This window comes from Tachypleus tridentatus, unplaced genomic scaffold, assembly GCF_004210375.1.
Source record: "Tachypleus tridentatus isolate NWPU-2018 unplaced genomic scaffold, ASM421037v1 tig00693332_pilon, whole genome shotgun sequence".
In the NCBI taxonomy this organism is placed as follows: Eukaryota; Metazoa; Arthropoda; class Merostomata; order Xiphosura; family Limulidae; genus Tachypleus; species Tachypleus tridentatus.
Window position 1 is genome coordinate 1 of NW_027467949.1, and position 14,919 is coordinate 14,919.

At 32.7% G+C, this 14,919-nt stretch overlaps 1 protein-coding gene across 1 annotated transcript; it reads right to left on the minus strand.

The window, feature by feature from the left end:
* Positions 1-2,044: 2,044 nt before the first annotated feature.
* On the minus strand, positions 2,045-2,415 carry LOC143243767 (polyunsaturated fatty acid 5-lipoxygenase-like; the record flags this gene model as incomplete). Its single annotated transcript, XM_076487384.1, has 1 exon — positions 2,045-2,415. A coding segment is annotated over one exon (371 nt), but the record flags the coding sequence as incomplete, so codon positions are not given.
* Between the last annotated feature and the right edge of the window lie 12,504 nt (positions 2,416-14,919).

Here is a 14,919-nt window from a genome sequence, read left to right on the forward strand (position 1 = left end):
ACCAAAGGAAACAAGGCTCTGTCAAGTAGTTGTTGGACTGACAGACCAGGGAAACAAGGCTCTGTCAAGTAATTGTTGGTCACAGAACTATCTAGGAAACAAGGCTCTGTCAGAAGTGGTTGTGGACTACACACAGACTACCTAGGGAAACAAGGCTCTGTCAAGAAGTGATGGTTGTTGGACTACAGGCTACCTGAGGAAAACTCTGTCAGAAGTATTTGCTGGACGACAGACTACAAGGCTCTGTCAGAAGTAGTTGCTGGACGACAGATTACCACCCTGAGGCTCTGTCAGAAGTAGTTGTTGGACGACAGACTACCAAACAAACAAAAGGCTCTGTCCAGAAGTAGTTGTTGGACCAGAACTACCTAGAAACAAGGCTCTGTCAGAAGTAGTTGTTGGATCACAGACCACCTAGGAAACAAGGCTCTGTCAGAAGTAGTTGTTGGACTACAGACTACCTAGGAAACAAGGCTTTGTCAGAAGTAGTTGTTGGACGACAGACTACCTAGGAAACAAGGCTCTACCAGAAGTAGTTGCTGGACGACAGACTACCTAGATTCGAGGAAACTTTCTTTTTTGTCTTCTTCCACCAGTCGGATGTTCAAAATACGATTTCAAAACTCTGAATTTTAACCATTTACGGTTATATATACACACGTCTTCTGTGTTATCTTCACAGTTATAACACACACGTGTTTATGTTACCTTCACAGTTATACACACGTCTTTGGTATTATCTTCACAGTTATAACACACATCTTTAGTGCTATCTTTACATTTATAACACACACGTCTTTTGTGTTTACCTTCACGGTTATAACACTTGCGTCTTTGGTGTTACCTTCACAGTTATAACCGCACTTCTTTTAGGTGTTACCTTCACAGTTATAACACACGTCTTTTGGTGTTACCTTCACGGTTATGCACACCTTCTTTAGTGTTACCTTCACGGTTATAACACACACGTTCTTTTGTGTTTGCCTTCACGGTTATAATACACGCGTCTTTAGTGTTATCTTCACAGTTATAACCAGCACGTCTTTAGTGTTACCTTCACGGTTATAAACACGTCTTTGAGTGTTACCTTCACGGTTATAACACGCGTCTTTGGGTGTTGCCTTCACGGTTATAATACACCTTCTTTGGTATTCGCAGTTATAACACGCACACGACTTTGGTGTGACCTTCACAATTATAACACACGTCTTTGGTGTTACCTTCACAGTGTTATAACACACGTCTTTGGTGTTACATTCACAGGTTATACACACACGTCTTTAGTGTTACCTTAACGGTTATAATTTTTACGTCTTTTGGTGTTACATTCACCAGTTATAACACACGTCTTTAGTGTTACATTCAGTTATAATACACGTCTTTGTGTGTTACCTTCAGGTTATAACACAGCTTTTAGTGTTACCTTCACAGTTATAACACACGTCTTTAGTGTTACCTTCACAGTTATAACACACACTTCTTTAGTGTTACCTTCACGGTTATAACACACACGTCTTTAGTGTTACCTTCACAGTTATAACACACACGTCTTTAGTGTTACCTTCACAGTTATAATACAAACTTTTCTGGGTATTACCTTCGCAATTATAACACACACACGGCTTTAGTGTTACCTTCACAGTTATAACACACACGTCTTTAGTGTTACCTTCACAGTTATAATACAAACTTTTCTGGTATTACCTTCGCAGTTATAACACACACGGCTTTAGTGTGTGACCTTCACAATTATAAGACACACGACTTTAGTGTGACCTTCACAGTTATAACACACACGTCTTTAGTGTTAACTGCAGTGGATATTTTACGTGCCTGAGAAACAGTTTTTCTAAAACAAACAAATGCAGAATAAATACTGTTAAGTATTGATGATTCAATGCAACATACGTAATAATCACTGCGTACTGCACGTTTTAGAAGACAAAGTTTTTAAACAAAGCTAAGAAGTTAAATAGTGTAATTTACATATATAAACACAAATAACACGAACTTTAAAAGTGATAAATATATTTACAGTTCCTACCTGTGCTGGTCCACCTGGAACGTGGTAATGAATACGATATTCGTCTCTGATTCGCTCAAGTTCAGTCTGGCGTTGTTTTATATTGTGGTCATCTTCTGGTAACGTGCAGTCAAACTCGTGGATGACGTAGTGGACATTAGCAACCACCCAGCGGTGCACCAGGATAGTAATGTACCTCTTCTGTTGGTAGTTTGTGAACTTCGATTCTGTCCAAAACCAGTCGTCACCAAAGCCGTAAGAATCTCGCCAGAATTCGACCTTAATAACTTCACCGAAGCCTTCAGCCACAGTGACCACATATTTGCCCGTAGTGTTTCGCTCATGGTCATTTGTCCAAAGGCTGTTCAGCTTGACATGGAGGACTTCTGACCCTGACCATCGTGAAGAACAAACCACACATTGGCGTCGGTCCCTGCTCAAACCGGTCGCCAGTTACCACGTGCACTTCATTGCTGTTGTTCATGCAACAAAAACAGAGCTCACCACGTAACACCTGTTTATTTACAACAACACAAACCTAATAATGTAATGTTTTGCATTATGAACAACACGGTTCACACCTGTCTTAAACAATACTTTGACCTTCTACATAGAATCAAGTGTATCTCGGGCTAACCTGACGATGACCGAAGAAGGTCGAACGTTATTCCTCTTCTATGTAAAATATTTTCTCAACCCAAACGAGCCGTTTGTGCATATATAACCTCTGAACAGGTCAAACTCCCTGTAGTTTTTTTTGTTTCGTTTTACAAATGGGTAACATTACGATATAACCTGTAATCTTTTCTCAATGTATTTATTTTCCAGTTTTCTAAACTTGCAAACACTTCGAAATATCAATAGAACGATAAGTATACAAAACAAAAAGCAGGAGAACAAAACTCTGTCTTTCCTTTCCCAACAAAAAACCACCCTTTGTTCGGCCATGATTAAACACAACGCACGTCTAGCACCTTAAACCAACGACCTTCGTAAAACATTCGATCGTCTTTGGACGATACTTTAACATAACCCACTTCCGACAGCTACTTTACATTTCTGCCCCCCTTTCGGACGTTTGAGTAACTACAATGTGAAATCTAAAAGAAAGAAATTAGAAATTTTAAGATCTGAGAACTTGATCAGTGAACAATATCTAAACTATTTAACAAAAATCAGCGAAATAATTTGTTAATATATACTAGATATACGACAGATGTGAAGGCGTAATTTGTTTCAAGATTATATGAAACAAAATAGTAGACATAAATATTATGCAAAAAAACAGCTCGTTTGGTTTTCTCAGCTTCCTACTATTAGACTTTCTCGATATCACTGAACTCAGTAGACAGTAATGGCTGTGTTATAAAAACACACACACACACAAAATAACTTAATAAAGGGTAATATATATAACCATCTTCGTTCATACTGTTTCTTTAAACAATTGCCCCTTAATGGATTAGCGGTAAATTTGTTTGTTTAGAATTAAGCATAAACTACACAATGGGCTAATTGTGCTCAGCCTACACCATGGTTCAAAATCCAGTTTTTAGCAACGAGTCCGCAGACATGCCGCTGTGCCACTGAAGGGCTAGCGGAGATGTGAAGGCTTATAATGCCAAAGCCAAATTTCCATACTTGTGGTGCGCACAATATAGATAACAAACTGCGATGATTTTACAACAATAGACATACAAACAATTTTCTTTAAAATAAAAACCTCTCTATTTATAACTTCCATTTCTCACCAACAAATCTGAGGGTTTACAACACTATAAGTTGGTTTTAGATACATTGATGAGCAGAGACAGGTAATCCATTGTGGCTGTGCGCTTGCAAAGAATAAACAAATCGTCTTTAAAATATGCTAAAATGGTTTAAAATAAATAAAGGATGATGTATTTCTCTAGATACAATGTTCAACTAGAGGATGATGTATTTCTCTTCTGAATACAATGTTCAACTAGAGGGATGATGTATTCTCTTCTGAATACAATGTCCAACTAGAGGATGATGTATTTCTCTTCTGAATACAATGTCAACTAGAGGATGATGTATTTCGATTCTGAATACAATGTCCAACTAGAGATGATGTATTTCTCTTCTGAATACAATGTCCAACTAGAGGATGATATTTCTCTACATTACAATGTCAACTAGGGGATGATGTATTTCTCTTTACAGACACAATGTCAACTAGGGATGATGTATTTCTCTTTACTGATACAATGTCCAGCAGAGAATGATGTAACATAACTGAACACAATGTCAACTAGGGATGATGTATTTCGATTCTGAATACAATGTCCAACTAGAGGATGATGTATTTCTTCTGAATACAATGTCCAACTAGAGGATGATGTATTTCTCTTCTGAATACAATGTCCAACTAGGATGATGTATTTCTCTTCTGAACACAATGTCCAACTAGAGGATGATGTATTTCTCTTCACAGTACAATGTCCAACTGTAGGATGGTGTACTTTTCTTCTTACAATACAATGTCCAACTAGAGGATGACGTTATTTCTCTTCAGAATACAATGTCCAACTGTAGGATGATGTACTTTACTCTTCTGAATACAATGTCCAACTAGAGGATGATGTACTTCTTTTCTGAATACAATGTCCAACTAGAGGATGATGTATTTCTCTTACTGAACACAATGTCCATAGGGATGATGTATTTCTCTTCTGAACACAATGTCCAACTAGAGGATGATGTATTTTTTTAACTACAGTGCAATGTCCAACAGAGGATGATGTATTTCTCTTCTGAACACAATGTCCAACTAGAGGATGATGTATTTCTCTTCAACACAATGTCAACTAGAGTGTATTTCTCTTTGAACAATGTCCAACTAGAGGATGATGTATTTCTCTTCTGAATACAATGTCCAACTAGAGGATGATGTATTTCTCTTCTGAACACAATGTCAACTAGGGATGATGTATTTCTCTTCTGAACAGTGTCAACTAGATGATGATGCATTTCTCTTCTGAACACAATGTCCAACTAGAGGATGATGCATTTCTCTTCACAGAACTACTGTGTCCAACACAGGATGATGTATTTCTCTTCTGAATACAATGTCCAACTAGAGGATGATGTATTTCTCTTTTTACTGAACACAACGTCAACAATTTCGTGAATCTTCTTAAACTGTTAGTTTATTGGCCATATTTGAGCTTTATTCCTGACTGCACCTATATGGTGCTGCCATCTATGAAGGTTATTGTACTTTGTTTTTAAGTTTATAATATTGAAAACCACCTGGTGAACAGTAATGTAAGTGGACAGGTTGACAGTTAAAATATATGTCTTTACTTCCACTATTTATATATTCACTCGTTTTCGTAAGTAATCACCATACATACCGGTGTGAAAGTACTATTTATTTCTCAAGGAAATAACAACACATAAATAAATATAAGGTCAATTTTACTTGAGGCAAACAAAATTAATTTATTTTAGTAGCGGTAGGGGCACAGTGCTCCTCTCTGAAATGATGTTTTATGGTTGGCTCTTCTAAATGTAAAACTGAGTGGACTATTTGTGCTCACCCTCTATGAGTGACCCATTTTAGCGTCGTTGGTTATCGTTAAGTTACTGCGGTGGTGGTGGTGGTGGTAGGTTTGATAGATGAGATTAAATAATACCCCATCATCAGATAGTCCCCTTGTACAATTGTAGGTCTTGTAACAAATATAAAAACTGTAATTTGTGCTTCATAACGGCAACATAATGTATATCATTCTTGCATTTAAAAGTTGGTGAAAAAATCGCTTTTGGATGTCATATATCAGATGAATATTCCATATTTCAAAACTTTTTACTTCAGATATTAAAATAACAATTATTAGTTTGATTTCTCAATGATATATAATCACCATCTGCCAACAATATGAAACTAAGATAAAACATGGACAGGCCATTTCGTTTTCTTCCTCAAGTTGTTTAAGTAACTGACTAACAGAAGTGAAGCTTTGTGGATCAGACTTGGTTTATTATATTAAAATTCCAACTACTTAACATTAAACTAGAGCAGTATAACACATGTCTTCACTTTTTATGTAGCAAAGAATTTCCAAAATCCTCAAAATGAATTGTTAATAGAGTCCGTTATACTTTAAAATAATAATTTGTTCAGTCAGTGGAAACAAATCGACCACAGTTTTAATCTAGTACTAGTAAAATATTTTATGTGAGAAAGAAACTTTGATCGCCTTGTAAAATTGGCAGTTTGTTGTTTTGATAAAAAGATAATGGACATTTAAAAGTGTAAAAATGGCAGTTATTTGGAAAACTCAAAGAATGTTACGTTTCTCTCAAGAAGGAAAATATTGTTGTTTTTCCTGTATGTAAAAGTGTGAGTTTTCTAGAAATGTCTTGATGTGAGGTGTTACTCTGAAAAAAGTCAAAAGACAGGTGTTTTCTTAGATGTATCAAAACATATGTACTTATATAGAAAAGTCAAAGAATGGTTGTTTATGTGGAAGAGTCAATGAATGGCTATTTATCTGGAAGAATCAAAAAATGACTGTCTATGTGGAAGAGTCAATGAATAGCTGTTTATATGTAAAGATCAATGAATGGCTGTTTATATGGAAGAAGTCAAGAATGACTGTTTATGTGGAAGAGTCAATGAATAGCTGTTTATATGGAAAAATCAAAGAATTACTATTTATGTGGAAGAATCAAGAATGACGGTCTATGTGGAAGAGTCAATGAATGGCTGTTTATGTGGAAGAGTTAAAGAATGGCTGTTTATGTGGAAGAATCAATCAATGGCCGTTAATCTCGGAGATTCAAAAGAATGGCTGTTTGTGTGGAAGAGCCAAAAGATGACTGTTTATGTGTGGAAGAGAGTCAATGAATGGCTGTTTATATTTGGAAAAGTCAAAAAATGACTGTTTATGTAGAAAGAGTCAATGAATAGCAACTGTTTATGGAAAAGTCAAAATTGCTATTTATGTGGAAAAAATCAAAAGAATGACTGTCTATATGGAAGGAATCAATGAATGGCTTTATTAATGTGAAGAGTCAATGAATGGCTGTTTATATGGAAGAGTCAATGAATACCTGTTTATATGGAAAAGTCAAAAATTGCTATTTATGTGAAAGAATCAAAAGAATGACTGTCTATATGAGAAGGATCAATGAATAGCTGTTTATGTGAAAACAATGAATGCTGTCTGTTTGTGTAGAAAAGTCAATGAATGGCTGTTTATTTGGAAAAAGAATCAATCAATGGCTGTTTGTGTGGAAGAATCAATCAATGGCCGTTAATCTGGGAGATTCAAAAGAATGGCTGTTTATGTGGAAGGAGTCAATGAATGGCTGTTTATATGGAAAAGTCAAAGAATAATATTTATGTGTAAAAGCCAACCAAGAATGACTGTTTACATGTGGAAGAGTCAATGAATGGCTGTTTTATGTGGAAGAGTCAAAGAATGACTGTTTATGAGGAAGAGTCAATGAATGCTTCTTTATAGGGAAAAATCAAAAGGGAATGACTTATTTATGTGGAAGAATCCAAGAGATGACTGTCTATATGGAAGAGTCAATGAATAGCTGTTTATGTGGAAGAGTCAAAATGATGACTGTTATGTGGAAAGGGAGTCAATGAATAGCTGTTTATCTGGAAAAATAAATGAATAGCTGTTTATGTGGAAGAGTCAAAATGTAAACTATTTATGTGGAAAGAGTCAATGAACAGCTGTTTATATGGAAAAGTCAAAATTGCTATTTATGTGGAAGAGTCAAAAAATGACTGTCTATATGAAAGATTCAATGAATAGCTGTTTATATGGAAGAGTCAATGAGGGCTGTTTCTATGGAGGAGTCAAAAGAATGACTGTTTATCTGGAAAGAGTCAATGAATAGCTGTTTTATATGGAAGAGTCAATGAATGGATGTTTATCTGGAAGATCAAAAGAAAGAAACTGTTTATAATGGAAGAGGGAGTCAATGAATAGCTGTTTATATGGAAAAATCAAGTACATTACTATTTATGTGGAAGAAGAATCAAAGAATGACTGTCTATGTGGAAAGAGTCATTGAATAGCTATTTTATACAGAAGAGTCAATAAGAATGGCTATTTATATGGAAGATCATAAAGGATTGTTTATGTGGAAGAGAACAATAGAATAGCTATTTATATGAAAAGAATGAATGAATGGCTGTTTATGTGGAAGTAGTCAATGAATAGCTGTTTATATGGAAAAGTCAAAAATTACTATTTAAAAATGTGGAAGAGTCAATGAATGGCTGTTTATCTGGAGAAGGTCAATGAATAGCTGTTTATGTGGAAGAGAATCAAAAGAATGACTGTTTTATGTGGAAGAGTCAATGAATAGCTGTTTATATGGAAAAAGTCAAAAGAATTACTATTTATGTGGAAGTAAGTCAATGAATAGCTGTTTATATGGAAGGGAGTCAATGAATGGCTGTTTTATGGAAGAAGTCAATAGAATAGCTGTTTATATGGAAAAAAGTCAATGAATGGCTGTATATGTGGAAAGTCAAAAGAAACCACTGTTTATGTGGAAGAAGTCAATGAATAGCTGTTTATATGGAAAAGTCAAAGAATTACTATTTATGTGAAGGAATCAATAAATAGCTGTTTATATGGAAAGAGTCAATGAATGGCGTTTATATGGAAGAAGTCAAAAGAATGACTGTTAATTTGGAAAAGAATCAATGAATAGCTGTTTATATGGAAAAGTCAAAAGATACATATTTATTTGTGTGGAAGAATCAAAGAAATGACTGTCTATGTGGAAAGAGTCAATGAAAGGCTGTTTATGTGGAAAGAATAAATGAATAGCTGTTTATATGGAAAGAGATCAATGAATGGCTGTTTATGTGGAAGAACAAAATAGATAACTCTTTATGTGGAAAGGAGTCAATGAATATGCTGTTTATTTGAAAAAATCAATGAATGGCTGTTTGTGTGGAAGAAACCAAAATGACTGTTTATGTGGAAAAGTCAAAAAATGACTGTTTATTTGGAAGAGAATTAATGAATAGCTGTTTATATAAAAGGCAAAGAGGCAAATTTATGTGGAAGAATCAAAGAATGACTGTCTAAAGATCAGAATCAATGAGTGGCTGTTTTAAGTGGAAGATAAATGAATGGCTGTTTATGTGGAAGAGTCAATGAATGGCTTTATTTGGAAGAGAATCAATGAATGGCTGTTTATATGGAAGAAGTCAATGAATGGCTGTTTATATTTATATGAAAGTCAAAGAATAACTGTTTATGTGGAAAAGTTAATGAATGAATAGCATTTTACTATGGAAAAGTCAAAAGAATTACTATTTATGTGGAAGAATCAAAGAATGACTGTCTATGTGGAAGAGTCAATAAATGGCTGTTTATGTGGATGAGTCAAAGAATGACTGTTTATGTGGAAGAGTCAATGAATAGCTGTTTATATGGAAAGAGTCAAAGAATTGCTATTTATGTGTAAGAATCAAAGATGACTGTCTATGTGGAAGAGTCAATGAATGGCTGTTTATGTGGAAAAGTCAATGAATGGCTGTTTATGTGGAAAGAGTCAATGAGAATAGCTCTTTATATGGAAAAATTCAAAGAATTACTTTTATGTGGAAGAATCAAAGAATGACTGTATATGTGGAAGAGTCAATGAATGGCTGTTTATATGGAAAAGTCAAAAGAATTAGCTATTTATGTGAAGAATCAAAGAATGACTGTCTATGTGGAAGAAGTCAATGATGGCTGTTTATGTGGAAAAGTCAATGAATGGCTGTTTAATGGAAGAGTCAAAAAGCTTTTATTTATATGGAAGATATAATGAATAGCTGTTTATATGGAAGATATAATGAATAGCTGTTTATATGGAAAAGTCAAAAGAATTGCTATTTATGTGTGGAAGAATCAAAAGAATGACTGTCTATATGGAAGAGTCAATAAATGGCTGGTTATGTGGAAGAGTCAATGAATGGCTAAACCACTAACATTACAACATAAATATAGAACTATAAAAACTATGGTGAAAAAGGTAAGTGTTTTCAGTAGACAGTAAACCACTAACATTACAACATAAATATAGAACTATAAAACTAGGGTGAAAAAGGTAAGTGTTTTCAGTAGACAGTAAACCACTAACATTACAACATAAATATAGAACTATATAAAACTAAGGTGAAAAAGGTAAGTGTTTTCAGTAGACAGTAAACCACTAACATTACAACATAAATATAGAACTATAAAAACTAAGGTGAAAAAGGTAAGTGTTTTCAGTAGACAGTAAACCACTAACATTACAACATAAATATAGAACTATAAAACTAGGGTGAAAAAGGTAAGTGTTTTCAGTAGACAGTAAACCACTAACATTACAACATAAATATAGAACTATAAAAACTATGGTGAAAAGGTAAGTGTTTTCAGTAGACAGTAAACCACTAACATTACAACATAAATATAGAACTATAAAACTAAGGTGAAAAAAAAAGGTAAGTGTTTTCAGTAGACAGTAAACCACTAACATTACAACATAAATATAGAACTATAAAAACTAGGGTGAAAAAGGTAAGTGTTTTCAGTAGACAGTAAACCACTACTATTACAACATAAATATAGAACTATAACAACTATGGTGAAAAAGGTAAGTGTTTTCAGTAGACAGTAAACCACTACTATTACAACATAAATATAGAACTATAAAACTATGGTGAAAAAGGTAAGTGTTTTCAGTAGACAGTAAACCACTAACATTACAACATAAATATAGAACTATAAAAACTATGGTGAAAAAGGTAAGTGTTTTCAGTAGACAGTAAACCACTAACATTACAACATAAATATAGAACTATAAAACTATGGTGAAAAAGGTAAGTGTTTTCAGTAGACAGTAAACCACTAACATTACAACATAAATATAGAACTATAAAAACTAGGGTGAAAAAAAGGTAAGTGTTTTCAGTAGACAGTAAACCACTAACATTACAACATAAATATAGAACTATAAAACTATGGTGAAAAAGGTAAGTGTTTTCAGTAGACAGTAAACCACTAACATTACAACATAAATATAGAACTATAAAAACTATGGTGAAAAAGGTAAGTGTTTTCAGTAGACAGTAAACCACTACTATTACAACATAAATATAGAACTATAAAACTATGGTGAAAAAGGTAAGTGTTTTCAGTAGACAGTAAACCACTACTATTACAACATAAATATAGAACTATAAAAACTATGGTGAAAAGGTAAGTGTTTTCAGTAGACAGTAAACCACTACTATTACAACATAAATATAGAACTATAAAACTATGGTGAAAAGGTAAGTGTTTTCAGTAGACAGTAAACCACTAACATTACAACATAAATATAGAACTATAAAAACTATGGTGAAAAAGGTAAGTGTTTTCAGTAGACAGTAAACCACTAACATTACAACATAAATATAGAACTATAAAACTATGGTGAAAAGGTAAGTGTTTTCAGTAGACAGTAAACCACTACATTACAACATAAATATAGAACTATAAAAACTATGGTGAAAAGGTAAGTGTTTTCAGTAGACAGTAAACCACTAACATTACAACATAAATATAGAACTATAAAACTATGGTGAAAAGGTAAGTGTTTTCAGTAGACAGTAAACCACTAACATTACAACATAAATATAGAACTGTATAAAACTAGGGTGAAAAAGGTAAGTGTTTTCAGTAGACAGTAAACCACTAACATTACAACATAAATATAGAACTATAAAACTATGGTGAAAAAGGTAAGTGTTTTCAGTAGACAGTAAACCACTAACATTACAACATAAATATAGAACTATAAAACTAGGGTGAAAAGGTAAGTGTTTTCAGTAGACAGTAAACCACTACTATTACAACATAAATATAGAACTATAAAAACTATGGTGAAAAAGGTAAGTGTTTTCAGTAGACAGTAAACCACTAACATTACAACATAAATATAGAACTATAAAAACTATGGTGAAAAGGTAAGTGTTTTCAGTAGACAGTAAACCACTAACATTACAACATAAATATAGAACTATAAAAACTATGGTGAAAAGGTAAGTGTTTTCAGTAGACAGTAAACCACTACTATTACAACATAAATATAGAACTATAAAACTATGGTGAAAAAGGTAAGTGTTTTCAGTAGACAGTAAACCACTAACATTACAACATAAATATAGAACTATAAAACTATGGTGAAAAAGGTAAGTGTTTTCAGTAGACAGTAAACCACTAACATTACAACATAAATATAGAACTATAAAAACTATGGTGAAAAAGGTAAGTGTTTTCAGTAGACAGTAAACCACTAACATTACAACATAAATATAGAACTATAAAAACTATGGTGAAAAGGTAAGTGTTTTCAGTAGACAGTAAACCACTAACATTACAACATAAATATAGAACTATAAAAACTAGGGTGAAAAAGGTAAGTGTTTTCAGTAGACAGTAAACCACTACTATTACAACATAAATATAGAACTATAAAAACTATGGTGAAAAAGGTAAGTGTTTTCAGTAGACAGTAAACCACTAACATTACAACATAAATATAGAACTGTAAAAACTATGGTGAAAAAGGTAAGTGTTTTCAGTAGACAGTAAACCACTAACATTACAACATAAATATAGAACTATAAAAACTATGGTGAAAAAGGTAAGTGTTTTCAGTAGACAGTAAACCACTAACATTACAACATAAATATAGAACTATAAAAACTATGGTGAAAAAGGTAAGTGTTTTCAGTAGACAGTAAACCACTAACATTACAACATAAATATAGAACTATAAAAACTATGGTGAAAAAGGTAAGTGTTTTCAGTAGACAGTAAACCACTACTATTACAACATAAATATAGAACTATAAAAACTATGGTGAAAAGGTAAGTGTTTTCAGTAGACAGTAAACCACTAACATTACAACATAAATATAGAACTATAAAACTAGGGTGAAAAAGGTAAGTGTTTTCAGTAGACAGTAAACCACTAACATTACAACATAAATATAGAACTGTAAAAACTATGGTGAAAAAGGTAAGTGTTTTCAGTAGACAGTAAACCACTAACATTACAACATAAATATAGAACTATAAAACTATGGTGAAAAAGGTAAGTGTTTTCAGTAGACAGTAAACCACTAACATTACAACATAAATATAGAACTATAAAAACTATGGTGAAAAGGTAAGTGTTTTCAGTAGACAGTAAACCACCTTCATTGCAACATAAATATAGAACTATAAAAACTATGGTGAAAAAGTTAAGTGTTTTCAGTAGACAGTAAACCACTAACATTACAACATAAATATAGAACTATAAAAACTATGGTGAAAAGGTAAGTGTTTTCAGTAGACAGTAAACCACTACATTACAACATAAATATAGAACTATAAAAACTATGGTGAAAAGGTAAGTGTTTTCAGTAGACAGTAAACCACTACTATTACAACATAAATATAGAACTATAAAACTATGGTGAAAAAGGTAAGTGTTTTCAGTAGACAGTAAACCACTAACATTACAACATAAATATAGAACTATAAAAACTATGGTGAAAAGGTAAGTGTTTTCAGTAGACAGTAAACCACTAACATTACAACATAAATATAGAACTATAAAACTATGGTGAAAAGGTAAGTGTTTTCAGTAGACAGTAAACCCACTACAACATTACAACATAAATATAGAACTATAAAAACTATGGTGAAAAAGGTAAGTGTTTTCAGTAGACAGTAAACCACTAACATTACAACATAAATATAGAACTATAAAAACTATGGTGAAAAAGGTAAGTGTTTTCAGTAGACAGTAAACCACTAACATTACAACATAAATATAGAACTATAAAACTGTGGTGAAAAAGGTAAGTGTTTTCAGTAGACAGTAAACCACTAACATTACAACATAAATATAGAACTGTAAAACTAGGGTGTAAAAGGTAAGTGTTTTCAGTAGACAGTAAACCACCTACATTACAACATAAATATAGAACTATAAAAACTATGGTGAAAAAGGTAAGTGTTTTCAGTAGACAGTAAACCACTAACATTACAACATAAATATAGAACTATAAAAACTATGGTGAAAAGGTAAGTGTTTTCAGTAGACAGTAAACCACTACTATTACAACATAAATATAGAACTATAAAAACTATGGTGAAAAAGGTAAGTGTTTTCAGTAGACAGTAAACCACTACTATTACAACATAAATATAGAACTATAAAAACTATGGTGAAAAAGGTAAGTGTTTTCAGTAGACAGTAAACCACTAACATTACAACATAAATATAGAACTGTATAAACTAGGGTGAAAAAGGTAAGTGTTTTCAGTAGACAGTAAACCACTAACATTACAACATAAATATAGAACTATAAAAACTATGGTGAAAAAGGTAAGTGTTTTCAGTAGACAGTAAACCACTAACATTACAACATAAATATAGAACTATAAAACTAGGGTGAAAAAGGTAAGTGTTTTCAGTAGACAGTAAACCACTAACATTACAACATAAATATAGAACTATAAAAACTATGGTGAAAAAGGTAAGTGTTTTCAGTAGACAGTAAACCACTAACATTACAACATAAATATAGAACTATAAAAACTATGGTGAAAAAAGGTAAGTGTTTTCAGTAGACAGTAAACCACTAACATTACAACATAAATATAGAACTGTAAAAACTAGGGTGAAAAAGGTAAGTGTTTTCAGTAGACAGTAAACCACTAACATTACAACATAAATATAGAACTATAAAAACTAGGGTGAAAAAGGTAAGTGTTTTCAGTAGACAGTAAACCACTAACATTACAACATAAATATAGAACTATAAAAACTATGGTGAAAAAAGGTAAGTGTTTTCAGTAGACAGTAAACCA